Genomic DNA, 17,540 nt, shown 5'->3' on the forward strand with positions numbered 1-17,540 from the left:
GAGCCTGGTTTATTTGAATGCTAGTAAGTGTATTGTTTATTTTGTTTGCTGCACTTTAGAGGCGCCTTCTGTTTGTTTCTTGACTCCTTTATTCTGTGCAGAGGAAGCAAAGGGGAAGGTCTAATAAATGCAAAACCAGTTGTCTGCTGGTTAGTTAGATTATACTCTTTACCTTGGTTGCAATACCTACATGCGAACAGTAAATTATCCAATTTATGCTATTGTCAGGCATACAATTTTAGCCGTATAAGTCCTGGTTTTAGTGAGATAGAAATTTTATGTGTCTATGTCATACACAATTTTATTGCGTTTTAAAATGTCTGCATATAGCTTGAATTCAGGGAATAACTAATTAGGTCAGCATTTAATAACTTATTTCAAATTGGAGGCACTGTCATATATCAATCGATTAAATAATCCACATCGCTGACTTAATTTATTCTTTAAACTTCCTGACAATTCTTTGGCCTTAGTAACACTGGTGATTTTAGGTCCAGTAGTTGATTCCTGTGCAGCATCTTACTGGCTAGGCTACTGAAGCAGTGACTCAAACAGGAGAAGGTAATTCTATAAAAATAAGGATCTTCAACAACACACCTGATTGGATTTTGGTACTATTTGAGCTCAATGTCTCCTGTTGGGGCATCATTCTGCCTGAAAAAAAGATCCGTTGAGGCCCGGAACATCAACCTGTGATGCTTGTTGCTCTACATGAATAAAGGGCAAGTTTACCATAATGCCAAGGTGTGCTAGTAAAGAAACCTTATTTTGCATGGTGGCACGATCTACCAATTCACTACAGCACACTACATACACTGTGGGATAGCCTGTAAGGAATGTAAAGTATACAATATAATTTATCTGTTAGTGATCCTCTCACTGGTGAGTTTTCACAAATAACTACAGGCCTAACAGTTCTTTAAGGACTAGCAGAATGCTTAAAAAAAACATTACCTGCCCTTATGAGTCATCGTGATACGTTTGCTAGGTTTGATTTCCACTCCATTCTTAAACCACTTGCCAGTGACCTTTTCATCAGACACCTCACATTTGAAGACAGCCTGGTCTGTTGCTTTTACAGTCAGGTCAGCGATGCCTTGTAAGACTTCCAGCTGTTTCTCTGCAGGTAGTAAGTAAATACCACAAGTTTATTGGAAGGTGATATCTTATAAGGCTTGTGCTATTTACAAAGCCACCAAAGTTATGAACTTAAAGATACAGAAAAGCCAAGACTTGCTCTTACTTTTTTAAATTTTCGAGAAACTTTTACACCACTTTACCCCAACCCTTGGGCTTTCAATGTATGTTACCTTGACATATGACTGATGTTAGGTTGTGTAAAAGAAACAAGTCACTTAAGTTCCAATGCAGTAAAAAGCTTTTTTGTTTATTAAAACTAACCCACCCACAACTTCAAGTGGACCTTGCACTGTAAATAGCAAGGCCTGCTTGTATATTAAGGGCCTTCAGGGTTAAAAAAGTTAATTCACATACTTACCTTACACCGGTGTTACCCACAGTGCCTGGTCAAGGGTTACATCACATGCTTCAAGCAAGATCCAAGGGAATGCTGAGTAGCCCAAATCTGGCAAGTAGATGCTACTGCACTGTTCTGTAGTGTCATTCAGTTAGCATTAACATGGTGTATCATGTTAGCCATAGATAGTAGCAGGAAAAAAAATAATCCAGGCTGTAAGAGCTTTAATAGAGAGTTCCATATGTCAAGAAAACCTTAGCAAACATGTAATGTTTAGGTAGATCACTGTTTTCTCCTTAATAGACACCAGATAAAAGGCTCAATTTACAAAGTTTTTTCTCTGTTATTTTCTTGATACTTCCCCTTACATGGGTCACATCTCTGAGGACTCTGTTCATGATGGTAAATAATAGGGATGCACTGATACCAGATTTTTATCGGTGAGTACGAGTACTGATACGTTTGGTCAAGTACTCGTCGATACCGAGTACCAATACTTTGCAGTGCGATTTGCGTCCATACAAAATAAATAGGTGCAAATTGCACTGCAAGGAATTGAATGCAATTTGAACAGGAATGCAGTGTGATTCCTGTCCGAATCGCATGCAGTTTCCCCACCGCTCCTGTGTGAACCCAGGCTTGTCATAGTGATTTCAGCCTGGGTTCACACAGGATCAGTGCGGGAAACTGCATGCATTTTGGACAGGATGCGCACCACATTCCTGTTCAAATTGCATGCAATTCTTTGCAGTGCGATTTGCGGCAATTCATTTTGTATGGATGCAAATAGCACCGCAAAGTATCAGTATCGGGATCATTTTTACGAGTATGAGTACTCGTGAAAATACTCAGTATAGGCACAGATACCGGTATAGGTATGGGTGCATTACTAGTAAATAACATGCTTTATTTAGCTTTATTAGAAAACTGTCAGTGTTATTTTAACAGCCGGGCCCTTTATGTCTTGTAGTCTGTGATGTCCATTGTATGTATGTGTGTGATATTTTTCTAGTTATTTGTTGAAACCTGATAGAAAGAACTAACTATTCTTAAAATGTGCATTTTAGCCAAGCTTCTTTAATCCATACCTTCAACTATAAGGTCGGCTTCACATTTTCCTCCATTGGTCATCACTTGGTAACGGCCACTGTCTTCTAAAGTAGATTCATTTATAATTAGAATGTGTCTTTTTCCATCCTTCTTGAATCGATATTTGAAGGTCTCTTCACGAGTTAACTCTACTCCATCTTTCGTCCTAGTCAAGAATTAAATAGATGCCCATAAATGTGCTTTGAACATTTTGCTTAACAAGTTGATTGGCTACAGTGACTTGGCGATTGGTATCTAAGTAAATGCCACTTATCCAATAGACATGTGCACCGCTGAAAAATTAATTCGTTTTCATTTTTATTACATTTGTTTTTTTTCGTAAATTCGAAAATGAGAAAATTCAAAAATTCGGAACTCGAAAATTCGAAATTCAGAAATCTGAAAATGCGGAAATTCGGAAATCCAAAAATTCGAAAATCCCAAAATTTGGAAATCCGAAAATTCGGAAATCTGAAAATCCGAAAATTCGAAATAATAACTGACTACCTAATAATAAATAACTATTAAATCATAAATATTGGAATTTCCTTTAAAATTTGGCTGTTAGTGAATGGAACGTATACAAATTTATCTGAAGTTATGAATAATCAGAAATATCGAATTTAGATACAGTATTCGTTATTTCAGATAATTCGCAACTTCGGATAAATTCATATTTGTTACGTTTACTAACAGCCAAATTTATATGAAATTCCAATACCTATAATTTTTTAGTTTAGCAATAGTTACGCTATTATTAGTTAGTTATTATTTCAGATTTTTTCATTTTTGAGTTTTCAAATTTTTGGGATTTTTATTCTTTTGATTTTTTGGATTTTCGTTCTTTTGAATTTTCGGATTTTTATTTTCGGATTTTCGAATTTCCAAATTTCCGAATGTTTGGATTTTCAAATTTTGAATTTTCGAATTTCTGAATTTTCGGATTTTCGAATGTCGAATTTCCGAATTTTCAAATTGCCGAAATTTTGAATTTTCAAATTTGCGAATATTTGAATTTCCGAATATTCTAAAAAAAATCATTAAACGAAATGAAACAAATTTGTCGAAATTTGTTCAAAACAAATTCAGAACAAAACAAATTGGACATGTCTATTATCTAATACATGAGAATAATGTTTGGGAAATAAATTAGCAACATGAACATACCACATAACTTGGGCTCCCTCTTCTGACACTTCCACTTCTAGTTCTACTTTGTCTCCCACAAATACTTGTTGATCTTCAAGTGGTTTCACAATTGTTACAGGAGGTTCTGTACAGAATTATTTTGGTTATCTGGTTATTACAGGCATGGTTATGAATGTAAAGTTGTTGTTTCCAATACAGAGTAGTGGAATAAACATTCTGTTTGCATTTTCTGCCATATTTTTTATCACACTGTAAAGTGTTCATACACCCGTTCCATAATGGAACATAAATAACATTTGCAAAAAAAGTGATCCCCTACAGCCACCTCACCCCCCTTAAAAAGTCTGTAGGAGCATGATTGGAAACCAAAACAAAGAGGTTTCACTATTATAGTTTCCAAGAATTCTAAGAAAGTTTTAGGCAGTTTAAAGTATATGTCTAAGCATTACTAAAATTTACCCCATCCCTTTCTTTAGGAATATGCTCAACATTGCTTTTTTTTACCTTGTTCCTGTAGTGAGAAACTGTTTTTATTACTTCATTTGACACCGTCACCAGGCTTGTAATAGTCTATCAGTGGCAGCTGCAGGGAGGTCAATTCCTGTCAACATTAGCAAAAGGACCCTTTTCCTATGAACATTGTGTGGATAGGTTATTGGGAGTAAAGCAGCACTTGTGATTGCAGGGAAAGAAATCAATGGATGCATGTTGGGTGGGACAGAGAGGGGGGAGCTCTGAGGTTCAACAAGCAGGGCTGATAATGCTGTTTGGCAGCTCAAACACAAAATTATTACAATGCTGGATTTCTAGATGATTAACATCTATTTTTTGAACTGCCAGAGGTTTTAAAGGAATAAAAAACTTGGAAATATGTATGTACTGCAAAGATGTATTAACCACTTGAGGTCCGGGCCATAGCCCAATGACGGCCACAGCGCGGACCTCAATTTCCAGGAGGCCGTCATGGGACGTCCTCCCCTGTGCACGCGCACCGCCCGCACCCTGCAGGGTGCGCGGTGCGCGCGCTGTGATCACCGACTCATGGAGACTCGGATGATCACAGATCCGAGTAAGGGGCCGATTCTGGCCCCTTACCATGTGATCAGCTGTCAGCCAATGACAGCTGATCACATGATGTAAACAAAAGCTCGGTAATCGTTTTTTTTTCTCCTCACGCTGACAGCGTGAGGAGAAAAAAAAGCCGATCCCCGGTTTATGTTAAAGGGACATCGGTCCCGAAGAGGAAGGAGGCACATATGCCTCATGTGTGCCTGTCATTGCCACCTGACAGTGCCCACAGTGCCCAGCAGTGCCACCTATCAATGCCCACCAGTGCCACCAATCAGTGCCACCTAGCAGTGCTGCCATCAGTGTAAGCAATCAGTGCCCATCACTGCCACCCATCAGTTCCCATCACTGCCACCCATCAGTGCCCAACACTGCCACCCTTCAGTGCCCATCAGTGCCCATCAGTGCCGCCTCATCAGCGTATATCAATGAAGGAGAAAAATTACCTGTTTGCAAAATTTTATAACAAAATATGAAAAAAAATAACATTTTTTTTTTAATTCGGTCTTTTTCAATTTTTTTAACAAAAACTAAAAACCGCAGAGGTGATCAAATACCCCCAAAAGAAAGCTCTATTTGTGGGTAAAAATGATAAAAATTTCATTTGGGTACAGTGTTGTATGACCGTGCAATTGTCATTCAAAGTGCGACAGCACTAAAAGCTGAAAACTGGTCTGGACAGGAGGGGGGTTTAAGTGCACAGTAAGCAAGTGGTTAAAGATGTTTTTTTTTTATTTTGCCCTGACATACATTTTAACTCTCGTTATTTTCAGTTCTGTATAGACTATGTTATGATATCCTAAATGTATGTGTATTTGTGTACATACATTATTTCAATATTTGTTTACATATGATTTTTTTTTTTTAAATATAACTTGATTTTATTTTCCTTTGAACTGTACAAGACTTTATATTGTATAGGTGAATGTTACATTTGTTCGTTTTTTTAATTAAATAAAACCATATAAATGAGCAAACGGGTGTGGCAAAGTATACCTTAATAATAAGTACCTGAAATGAATAATAAATAAATAACTAAATATAATGCCTGGTGGCGAATGTTTTGAAAAAAATACATACAGACTGTTTTTTTTTAAATGAACACTCACTCGGGATTACTGCTAGGGAGGTTAAATAAAATGCTTTAAACTTTTCAATAAAAGTGCTAAGATCCCCTTATATTCCTTCTTCTAAGATCCCCTTATATTCCTCTTAGGTATCACTGATAACCTAGAGGAATCACGATATGTTGATTTGTTCATTTTTTATACTGCCTTTTAAGCTAGAAGAGAAATTCTGATGAAATGAAAATCATCCTCGCTGCCTACTGTAGCTGAGTGGAAAATGGCAATTCATAGAGTCCTGCCAAACTCAGGATCCCTGCTGATGCCTAGACAATATGTCTCCTCCCTCCAATTTTTGATGGACTATGATGCAGCTATTTACTTCGTACTATGCGTCCATGGGAGTGAATGAACCTGTCTATTGTTTATTTGCTTCAATTTTGGTGAGATTTTTTTATTACCTTCATCCACATTTCTAATATGTTTTGAGTTCCTTCTGGGCCCTTCTGGGCATGTGTAAACCCTTGGAGTAAGGAATTTGCCCGGTGATGATACTTTCTGTACTAGTTTATTCATTTCTTCTCGTTTTGTTTTTTGTTTCTCCACTGGTGATATACATATGTTGTGTATTAATCTATTATTGCATTTTTTGTATGCTCTGACTTTCTTTCTTTTTTCTTTTGAATAGTTTATTTGACCTATGTTATATGTGAAATTACTTAAAATAGATAGTGAGTGTATAACTGTTTGACTTTTCTCAATAATCCGACATAACCTTTTATTACATCTATTTGTTATTAAAAATGTTTTCAACTTTACTGCTTTTTTGTAGGGATGTGCTTACCCTCACCCCCCCCCACCCCATTCCTTCTTTTCCCCCCCACCTCCCCCCCGTGATGATAAATTACACTGCTATATACTACCTGTTGTTATTACTTCTTTTCATATATACTTATACTCAATACTACCCTACCCACACTTAACTGTATTTTCATTTTTTCCCTCAGCTCATCCCCCACAGTTATTACCTTTTGTTTCCACTTGACCCTCCCTTCTAGATTGTAAGCTCTAACGAGCAGGGCCCTCTGATTCCTCCTGTATTGATTTGTATTGTAAGTGTACTGTCTGCCCTCATGTTGTAAAGCGCTGCGCAAACTGTTGGCGCTATATAAATCCTGTATAATAATAATAATATACTCAGCCTCATTGACTTTACTTTATTGTATTTAACTTGTGTATTCTACTGTATAACTCTTAAATGTCCTGAAGCAATCCTCAGTAAACATTTCACTGACAAAAAAATGCACAACATGAGAGTGCGCATGCGCGCGGGCACGGGAGCGGACATGTTCTGACCTGCTCCGCACGCCGCCGGCCTTTCCAAGCCACAAAAAGCCAGAGGGAAGCCGCACACACCGCCATTCTTAGAGCGATCCGCACTATGAACCGGAGAGGAGGGGGAACAGCCAAAAAGAAACCCCCGACTGCTAACTACTCGTTCCGTTCGGGGAACGCTGCAGCAAAGACTCCCCCATCCAAGATGGCGTCGGGACGGAGGACAGAGGCTGATACAGCAAAGCAGGTGAGCGGGACCCAGGGACACCAAAGCCTCCCTGCACAAAGATTCTCTCCCCACAACACTGGGACTGCAGGCACAGACAGAGAACGAGACCCCTTCTCCTCCCAGTCACAGGAGGATATTACAGGACTGCAGAAAGATGGGTCCCCAAGATTCTCTCTCTCCCCCTCCCAAACTTATCAGGAGGGGGCACTAGATGGCGCAGAGTCCCCTGCTTCATCCATGGAGAGGAACATGGCTGAGATAGCAGAACTTGCACTAAGCCAAAACAGCATAGGAAGTGAACAACGGCCTCCACCTCCAGCAGCATATTCTGGGGATTCTGTCCTCCTTGCTCGCTTCTCAGCATTACTACAGCAAGAGCTTACAAAAGCCTGCCAACTGATTACAGCAGAAATGAAGCATGACTTTAATGATATAGGGGACAGATTGGATACCATTGAATCCAAAATGGATGGCACAGTGCGGAAGGTAAATCAAAACTCAAGTATGATAGCCTCACTGCAAGATCAATTAGACCAAGCCAACGCCAAAATTGAAGATCAGGAAAATAGATCCAGACGCTATAATTTTCGAATCCGCGGTCTACCAGAGGCAGTTACTGATCTAGAAGACGCAGTACATACTCTCATGCAAGATCTGATTCCAGATATTTCCCCACAGCACATGGAAATTGACAGGGTACATCGGGCTCTGACGGCACCAAGACAAGACGGCCCTCCGAGAGATGTCATAGTCAATCCGCATTTCTATAGAATCAAGGAACAAATAATGTCTGCAGCCCGGGCAAAGGGCGAAATAGACCTCTTGGGTCACCAGATACAAATTTTTGCGGACATATCGCAGATGACTATCCAAAAAAGACGGGCCCTGAAACCATTATTGGCACAGCTCACTAATCACCAAATCAAATATCGGTGGTCGTTTTCGTTCCGACTATCTTTTTCCTTCAAGGGGAAAACATACTCCTTTGCAAATTTTCCGGATGGAGAAGATATCCTTTTGGGTCTTGGTCTGATATCCAGGGACTCATCGGCCCCCAAAGCACAACAGCAGGAAATGGATCGCCCAATCTCGCCCCTTTGGGAACAACAACTCCAGCGATATTCCTCTAGAAGGCGACACCTAGCAACCGGACCGGACAGATGAAGTTGAAGAGGAAACCCGCTTGTCTACTCTTCTAACTTTTACCTTATTAGGAGAAGTATCCACTACACCCTAATATAGGGTACCACAGTAAACCCGTGCGGGTCCCCCCTATTAGCAGTTTAACAGTTTAGATTTTGCCCTGTTGGCTAACATTAGCTTTCTTTATTTGTCTTCAGGACACTAAAGAGGCTGCCTACACCCTGAGGGGGTAAAACCCCCCTCTCGGTATTGAGAGATTAGATTAGAGCTGTTTCACTCATGTTTATTTGCTCTCTTCTAGAATGTTTCCCTAGATATAACACATCCTGAACCCCCCCAATCTAAAGCTAAAAATTTGGATTAATATTGCTTAGCTTGGTTAGAATAGAGGAAATGTAATAGTTTAAATCTTACGGTTCCAACTGACTCCCCTCTATATCAATACAATGCCTTATACGGAAAGTGCCGAGGCGAAACCGCATGCCACTCCAAGACGAGCTTGTTTTCATCGCTTAGATGAAAACAACCTCGCCATACTTAGTAGAGACTATAGTCTCAAGGACCATTAAGAATATGATTACGATGCTGGTTCAGTTTTTTATGTACCTTATCTCTGAGGTGAAAGGTGGACATTGGTCCAGTCCATCTTATCCTAACACTAATTCCTTTTTTCTCTTTTCTTCTGTTTTCCCCTTATACTTGAGTGCACCCCTGGGCCAGAAAACTGGAGAGGCCTGCCGAAACTCTTCCTTCTCGAAAATCAGGATGACCATCTGCAACAGGCAAGTACGGTCTGCCAGAACACGATGATAAAGTCACAGGTGTCTCTTTCACACACTAAAGTTTTAACACATAATGTGCAAGGTCTGAATTCCCCTACTAAATGCGCTAAAGCCTTCCTTGACTACCATAAACTAGATGTAGATTTTCTGCTCCTCCAGGAAACGCACTTCTCACGCACTTCAGCTCCCAAATATCTAAATGCTAGGTTCCCCCTGATTTACTTATCTAATGGGGTGGATAAAAAAAGAGGGGTAGCGATATGCATTGCAAAAAGGGTACCATTTACCCCCTCAACAGTCATTAGAGATAAGGAGGGGAGGTATGTCATGGTAGCAGGGAAAGTAAATGATAGTGCTGTCACTCTCATTTCATATTACGCCCCCAACACGGGTCAGGTGACTTTTTTCGACACTATGTTGCGAACACTGATGCCACATGTACAAGGCTAAGTGATAATGGGAGGGGATAGTAATGTCTCCTTAGATCAAGCCGCAGACAGGACCAATATACATAAACCTGTCCTGAAACATATTCCCAAACAGGGTGTCAAACTGGCCCGTATCCTACACTCCTATGATCTCATAGATACGTGGCGGGATTCCCACCCCACCACCAGAGACTATACTCATTATTCTCAGGTCCATAAAACGTATTCGCGCATAGACCATTTGTTAACACAATCTTCACTTTTACCCTCAATTGAATCAGTCAAAATAGTACCTAGCTCATGGTCAGATCACTCATCAGTGCTGATGGCACTGACTGACCTATGGAAAAAACCAAAACCCTCCATATGGCGACTTAACGCATCGTTACTTAACGACCCTATCATATACACTGAAATTGAGAAGGCCATACAACAATTCTTTACAATTAATCGAGCTAACGACACGTCCCCAAGTATTAATAGGGCGGCACATAAAGCCACCATTCGTGGCACACTGATTCAAGTGGCCTCCAGGAAAAAAAGGGATGATGCACAAAAAATCCAACAACAAGAAGATGAATTACATAAAATAGTTCAGGAACAAAAATCTAACCCTCATCTTGACCTGCGACATAAAATAGACACAGCTAGAACGGCACTAAATCTTAGTTTAACAACCAAAGCTGAGAAATTTCTACGCTGGTCTAGACATCGCTATTATACCAAGGGAGACAAACCTACCACACTTTTAGCTAGAAAACTCACACCGCGACCATTTAACCCAGCCATGCCTAGACTGCGTACTCGAGACGGGAAAATCACTCAAAACCCCCAAGAGATACTTCTAGAATTTTCAAAATTCTTTACTGATCTGTATAATAAGCCCACCCCATTTTCCAAGGACCGAGCAGAGGAATTTTTCAAAGACATTCCCTTGCCAACATTAGAACAGGAACACACAGAATTAATGGAAGCAGACTTCACGGAAGGAGAAATTCTGGCAGCCATTAAGAGCTTGAACCCCTCAAAGGCACCTGGCCCAGATGGCTTTACGGGCCACTATTACAGAAAATTTGCAGCCATACTGACTCCCCACTTGTGTTCCTTTTTTAATGCGATACGGAAAGGCAACCCCTTATCTTTACATGAAAATGAGGCCCTCATTCAAGTAATCCCAAAACCAGGAAGGGATCATGGGGATCCCGCAAATTATCGCCCGATATCACTTATTAATGTGGACCTTAAACTAATGACCAAAGTCTTGGCAACCAGAATGAACTCTTTTCTGGCCAAATATATCCACCCTGATCAAGTGGGATTTGTTCCAAACAGACAGGCCCCGGATCAAACCCGACGAGCGATAGACATCATTGCAGCACTTAATTCAAACTGGGACAATTTGGGGCCGCGGAGAGGTATGATTTTGTCATTAGACCTTTGTAAGGCTTTCGACTCGGTAACGTGGGAGTACATATACTACGCATTGAGAAGATATGGATTTGGGCCCCATTTCCTGAATATATTACAAGTACTATACAAAACACCCACGGCCAAAATCCAGATAAAAGGCTTCAAATCCCACACAATTAACATACACAGGGGAACGAGACAAGGGTGCCCCCTCTCTCCTATTCTATTTATCTTAGCATTAGAACCCCTAGCGATAAAGCTTAGGAATCACCAAGACATAAAAGGCATATGCTGCGGCGACGGGGAGCAGAAATGCTCTCTGTTCGCCGATGATATCCTTATGTTCCTTTCCTCCCCGATTACGTCCCTTCCTAACTTATACCGAGTCCTGAGGCGCTTCACCGCACTCTCGGGTCTCACGATAAACCACTCCAAATCTGAAGCCCTAAATCTGACCCTAGAACCACAGACTGTACAACTTCTCCAAAAATCATTTCAGTTTAGATGGCAACAAAATAAACTCCCATATTTGGGAATCTTTCTAACCAACAATCTGCAGACTCTGTATCAGGCCAATTACCCCCCTCTCTATAAGAAGCTATCAGCAGACTTATTGTCATGGGCTAAAAGCCCTCCATCGTGGTTTGGCAGACTGTATTCCATTAAGATGAATATCTTACCAAGACTGTTGTATTTGTTCAGAACCCTTCCAATAGCAATCAATAGACACGATCTTAAGGTTTTTCAGAAAAAGATTATGCAGTTAATTTGGGGAGACACAAGACCCAGGGTGAATCAACGAACCCTATACGCCCCCAGAATTAAAGGGGGGTTGGGAGTACCAAATTTGGTCAGGTATTTTGAGGCAGCCCAATTGGCCCAATTAATTCGCACTCACTCTGGACTGCCTCAACCATCTTGGATGAAGCTGGAATCATCCCCATACCCCACAAAACCGATAAGCCATTTGATGTGGCTTCATATGAAAGACAGACCGACCATTTTATGCCCCACATTATCATTCTCATTAGGTTTATGGGATAGATTACAAAAACCTTTTACCTTCCACTCACCTCATGCTCCCCTAGCCCCATTAACGGGCAACCCAGAATTCACCCCGGGTCTTAACCCTCAAAGATTATTATGGTGGACCAATAAGGGCTTGATTCGTATAGCCGACTTATGTGACCATAGAGGTATACTATCGAAGCAATTCCTTATAGAAAAATACCAATTACCTAACACAGAACTCTATCACTACCTCCAAATAGTACATTTCCTGAAAGCTCTACAGCGCAAAGCTGACATTATGACGTTCACTCCAATGGAATATTTATGCAGGTCCTTCGATAAACATAAAGGTCACATATCTAACATTTATGGTATTTTTTCCTCCAAGTCAGAAAAATTGTTTTACATGCAAAAGTGGGAACAAGATATAGAGGAAACGATGGAAATGGACACGTGGTTTAATACAGCCCAATTGGCCTCAAAAGGTTATATAAATACCTCCCTAATAGAGGCGAATTATAAAGTCTTATTACGGTGGTATATGGTCCCGGCGAGAATCGCTACATACATTCCCGGCGCATCCCCATTGTGCTTTAGGGGGTGTGGAGGGGAGGGCACGATATATCATACTTGGTGGTCCTGTCCTAAGGTTAAAAGGTATTGGATACGCATCTACAATTTTATTTACTCATTGACCCAAGTTAACCTAACCAAATCCCCACAACAGGCTCTACTGGGATGTCCAGTGGAAGGCGTGCCTCGATACACGAAAAAACTCATATCCTTTGTCTTCACAGCAGCTAGAATTGCGATTGCTAGATCCTGGAGAAAACCTCTGATCCCATTTGAACTGGTAAAAGCTAAACTGACATGGATCATGATTAATGAACGCCTGTCGGCGATTCTATTGGATAAACAACGGGTTTTCGACAGGATTTGGGAACCATGGTTAACATACCTATCTGTGGGCTTCGATAGTTGATGGATCTAAGAAAAGTTTCCTAGGGGTGCACTCAACCCCAACCCTTCCCCCTATTTCTTCTTTTCTTCTCTTTCTGCTCCCTTGCTCCTTAACTTTCCCTCTCTCCACATTTATTAGTTTACGTAGGTTCTCCTGTCTGGTGTTGTTGCCCTCGCAACATTAGCAAAGAATCAAGAAGCGATAGTAGCATTGCTGCTTGTAAGTGGGGGGGGTTGGGGGTCGGGAACCTCTCGTCCGCAGAATTGATCCCATGCGGGGTGGACGGGCGGGCTCCGGGCGCCACAGCCTCTCTACAAAGAATACATAAGTGATAAGGTAACGATGCTAAGGCACTAAAATATAAGGACAGACAGATGTAGAACTGATATACTCACCAGTAAAAATGTTACATTTTGCTATATGTACTGTGTGTAGGCCATGTTGGCCGAGCTTTGTTCTTCTAATCTTTTCTACATTGTTGTTTATATTTGAGAAATATGTATTGTATATTTTTCATACACTATATTCAATAAAAAATATTGGAAAGAAAAAAATGCACAACATTTACAGAATGTGCAAATAGTAATTCACATTGCAGAGCCAATGCACATTAGGTATACTTCAAGCTGTATTGTATGGTCCAACTACCATTGATTTTACCCATTTATGAACCTTAATACAAAAAGCTTACCTTTGACAAAAAGCTCTGTGAAACATTTCTCATCTCCGATGATGCACTCATAAGAAGAATCATCAGCCAGGGTACATTTGTTAATGGTCATTATTCTCTTTAGGCCAACATTCTCAAACACAAATCTATAAAGATAAAATGGTTTGTTTACGAGACAGGAGTGAACATTTCAAATTTGGCAAAGATAAGCTCAGGTTTCCATGTACACAGAAACTACAGTTGATATTTTGAAACAACCACTTGAACTCCAGAATGTTTTACCCCCTTCATGACCAAGCCATTTTTTGCTATTTGTCACTGCGCCACTTTAGCTGGCAATTGCGCGGTAATGCAACACCGTACCCAAAATGAATTTATATAATTTTCTTCACATAAATAGAGATTTCTTTTGATCACCACATGGTTTTAAATCTTTTTCCTATATAAGCGAAAAAAGACCAAAAATTTTGAAAAAAAACTCCCAATATTTTCTACTTATTGTTAAAAAATATATATGCAATAAAGTCAAATTTCTTCACAAATTTAGGTCAAAATGTATTCTGCTACATATATTTGGTAAAAAAGAAAAATCTCAATATGTGTATGTTAATTGGTTTGTGTGAAATTTTCAGTGTCTACAAATTATGGTATATACAGTATATTTGAAAATTGATCAATCCTGATGTAAGTGGGAATTTTTTTTTTTTTCCAACAATCCTTGTCCAGATATGGCCTGGGTCTCCTTTGTATAGCCAGGTGCTTGGCTGGGAATGGAGGATGAGAGAAACACTGGCTGCTCATTGTGGCTGCTGCCCTGTGGTGCTGAACTGGTTAACAGCTAAATCAGCAAGAGGAGGGAGCGGCAGAGAAGGAAGTGTTCAATAGACTAAGTCAGGCAACATTGCATTGTGGGAACTGTAGTCCAGAGGAGAGAGACTCTACTGTAATCAAGAGCTTTTGAACTGAATTTCCCAGAGGGAGGTAGCCGGGAGGAGGGGAAAGAACTACATTTCTCAAGCTGTACAGAACGCAGCTTCCTCTTGCCATGAGGGAGTGCAAGTGGTGCACATCTCTGTCCAGTTTGCACCACCACTGCTACATAACGGCTGCCTGAGCATGATTCAGAGTGCTGAGTCCAGTTATACTAGTTATAGTATTATTATTCACCCTGCAGTTAATGTTTATATACACCATTTATTGCAGACTTTGATGATTCTTGAGTTAATTCCAGTCTAGTGGTACAGGACTCTATTCTAAGTTACCTTGACATACTGATTATTCTGTCTAGTGTACTATGTCTGAACCTACCTTCTGTGTGTTTGTTTATGCTCAAACCACCAATTATTTTAACTCATACCAATACATTGAGTTCATTTACTACTAAATGCTCTATTTCCTGGTGCTAATTCACAGCTGAGTCGAAGGTTCTTTTATGTGCTTGCAGTAACTTTCCTTCAACCAGGTGTGTTGGAGTGGCTGAGGGCAGTGGGGTCGCTAGGGAGTGGCTACTGGGGCTATAGCCCTGAATCTGCTGTCATTCTCAAGGCAGCGCGGAGAACAGGAGGCAGGAGATAGCAATGAGAGAGCTGAGAGACACAGCAGCACTGGATGAAGGGAAGGGAAGAGGGCAGGAGCTGCCAAGGTTAACTTTTCCTATTAACTAGCAGGTGATAGAATTCTAGGACACTAGCAACCAATCACCAACTTGTTAATAGGAAAAGTTAACCTTGACAGCCTCCGCCCCACCCCCTTCTCTTCATCCAGTGCTGCTGTGCCTCCCAGCTGCTCTCCACTCTGTGTAAGGTAGGCAAAAGGACATGGCTATGGATTGAAAGGCAGGGATGACATGAAGACGGCAGTGCTGTGTGTGTGTGGGGTGATGATTTGAAGGTGGTGGCAGAGAACATTATTGTGATATGAGGAGGGAGATGTGAAAGGGGAGCAGTGCTCTGGGGGGAGGGGAGCAATACTGTTTTTTACTAAATTTAATATCCTGCAAACTGAACTTCACTATGGGTACTGCTTTGTTTGTTTTTATGTCGGCTGCTATATGAGATCTGGCCATGAACCATTGCTCCTGAGGGAGTATAAGTGATCCAGGATACACGTATTGAGACTCTGTGATCAGAGAATATTGTGTTATACTAATCTAATGTGGGTCTGAGCACTATTTAGTGGTCAAATATTTCTGGTAAGCCTCCAACTGCTGCACAAGGGTGGTGTGCTTTTTCTATCTGGGATCTTTGGATGGTCTTAAACCCTACCTGCTGACACTTCTGAGTTGAATAGCTATAATGACCTCTTTCCCCTATGAACTGACATCCATATTAATTGGTTTTATAGACTCTTACATCCTAATCACACAGTTTAATTATTCCCTGAATTCATTGCATTTAAAAAAAATATTGTTTTGTAATTATTTTCATCGCTGCAAGTGAAGGTTGCTTATGCAATTAATACACACAAGTCAAGTCACATTGCATGTATAGTATCTCACACTTAATGGTACAGAAGCTCTGCACATTTCTCTCTATATTGATATATTGATATATTTTGTACATAAGTATTGTGCTACCAGCTCCATTTTCTACCATTATACTAGCCATAGCACAGAAAATATTTTTTTTTTATTTTAAGTGTGGGGGGGGGGGGGGGGGTGTAAAGGAAGCAGTACTGTTGGGGGATGAGGGGGCAGTGGTGTGTGTGTGGGGAGGTTTATGTGAAGGGGACAGTGAATACTAATGTGAAGTGGGTGACTGATGTGCGGGGGACTAAGGACACTGATGCGAGAATGGGATTGGGATATAAAATGAGGGGACTGTGATAGGATTGAGACGTTGCACAAATATGCGATTCGGACCTCTGCGGGAAGAAAATGTTACTGTTCAGACCTCCATGAATTTTAACTCAATACCTCTGCTCTAGGGTGACCAGGGCGGGTGCTGAGGCAGGGGGGGGGTGGTCCGCCCCGGGGGGCCACACACTGGCAGATGTCAGGCTGGCGTCACCCACTATGTTAGCTCTAAATTTAATCGCCGGGCGCCCGTCATCATAAAGTCCTGCCTCCTGGTATGTCTCCTTTGACAGACAGAATATTTAAAATTAGTGCAGCACTATTACAAATATCAAAAGGTGCATAAAAAGATATACATAATATAATGTTCACTCCTCTACAAAATTCAATAATCAAAAAAATTTTTTAACAATAAAGTGCAATGTGCTCCATATTCCACACAGTGTTCTTATAAATTCAAATAGATAGTGCAAAAAAACTGACAAACAGTCCTTGTGTTGATTTGTGATATCAGTATACATGAAGATAAAATCCTCACATTTATCCACCTCTGTGCATCTACAAATATCATCGTGTCACCGCCAACGGTTGTGCCCTCACCTTATAGGCTTATTAATAGCGCCTTAGATCACAATCTAAGCGCCTTAGATCTAATTGGCCTACTTAGATTTTCCTCTCACACAAGAGGGGGGGACAACAAAATTACAGTACAGTTCAATACAAAAGGTACAGGAGGGCCCTGCTCATAGAGCTTACATTCTAAAGGAAGGGGGTGGTGGTACAAAAGGTAATAGCTGCAGAGAATGATTTGATGGGGGTGGCTCATCCATTGGCCTCCACTCACATCGCCCACATGTAAGGTACAAAGCTTACAATAGTGCTTTACTATTTTAAAAATAATTTATTTATATAAAGCATAAAATAAGTTCC

At 40.6% G+C, this 17,540-nt stretch overlaps 1 protein-coding gene across 1 annotated transcript in view; it reads right to left on the reverse strand.

Annotated features, from left to right (window-relative positions):
* LOC141110993 (myosin-binding protein C, fast-type-like) overlaps positions 1 to 17,540 on the reverse strand; it is a 154,023-nt gene that overhangs the window by 67,031 nt on the left and 69,452 nt on the right. Inside the window, exons 11-14 of the mRNA XM_073602874.1 lie at positions 13,838 to 13,962; positions 3,734 to 3,839; positions 2,566 to 2,732; positions 955 to 1,120 (exon numbers count right to left, since the gene is read on the reverse strand). Coding sequence (XP_073458975.1) covers positions 955 to 1,120; positions 2,566 to 2,732; positions 3,734 to 3,839; positions 13,838 to 13,962 — 564 coding nt within the window. The remainder of the gene's footprint in view (positions 1 to 954; positions 1,121 to 2,565; positions 2,733 to 3,733; positions 3,840 to 13,837; positions 13,963 to 17,540) is intronic.

The sequence above is a fragment of the Aquarana catesbeiana genome, linkage group LG10 (assembly GCF_042186555.1).
Source record: "Aquarana catesbeiana isolate 2022-GZ linkage group LG10, ASM4218655v1, whole genome shotgun sequence".
Lineage (NCBI taxonomy): Eukaryota > Metazoa > Chordata > Amphibia > Anura > Ranidae > Aquarana > Aquarana catesbeiana.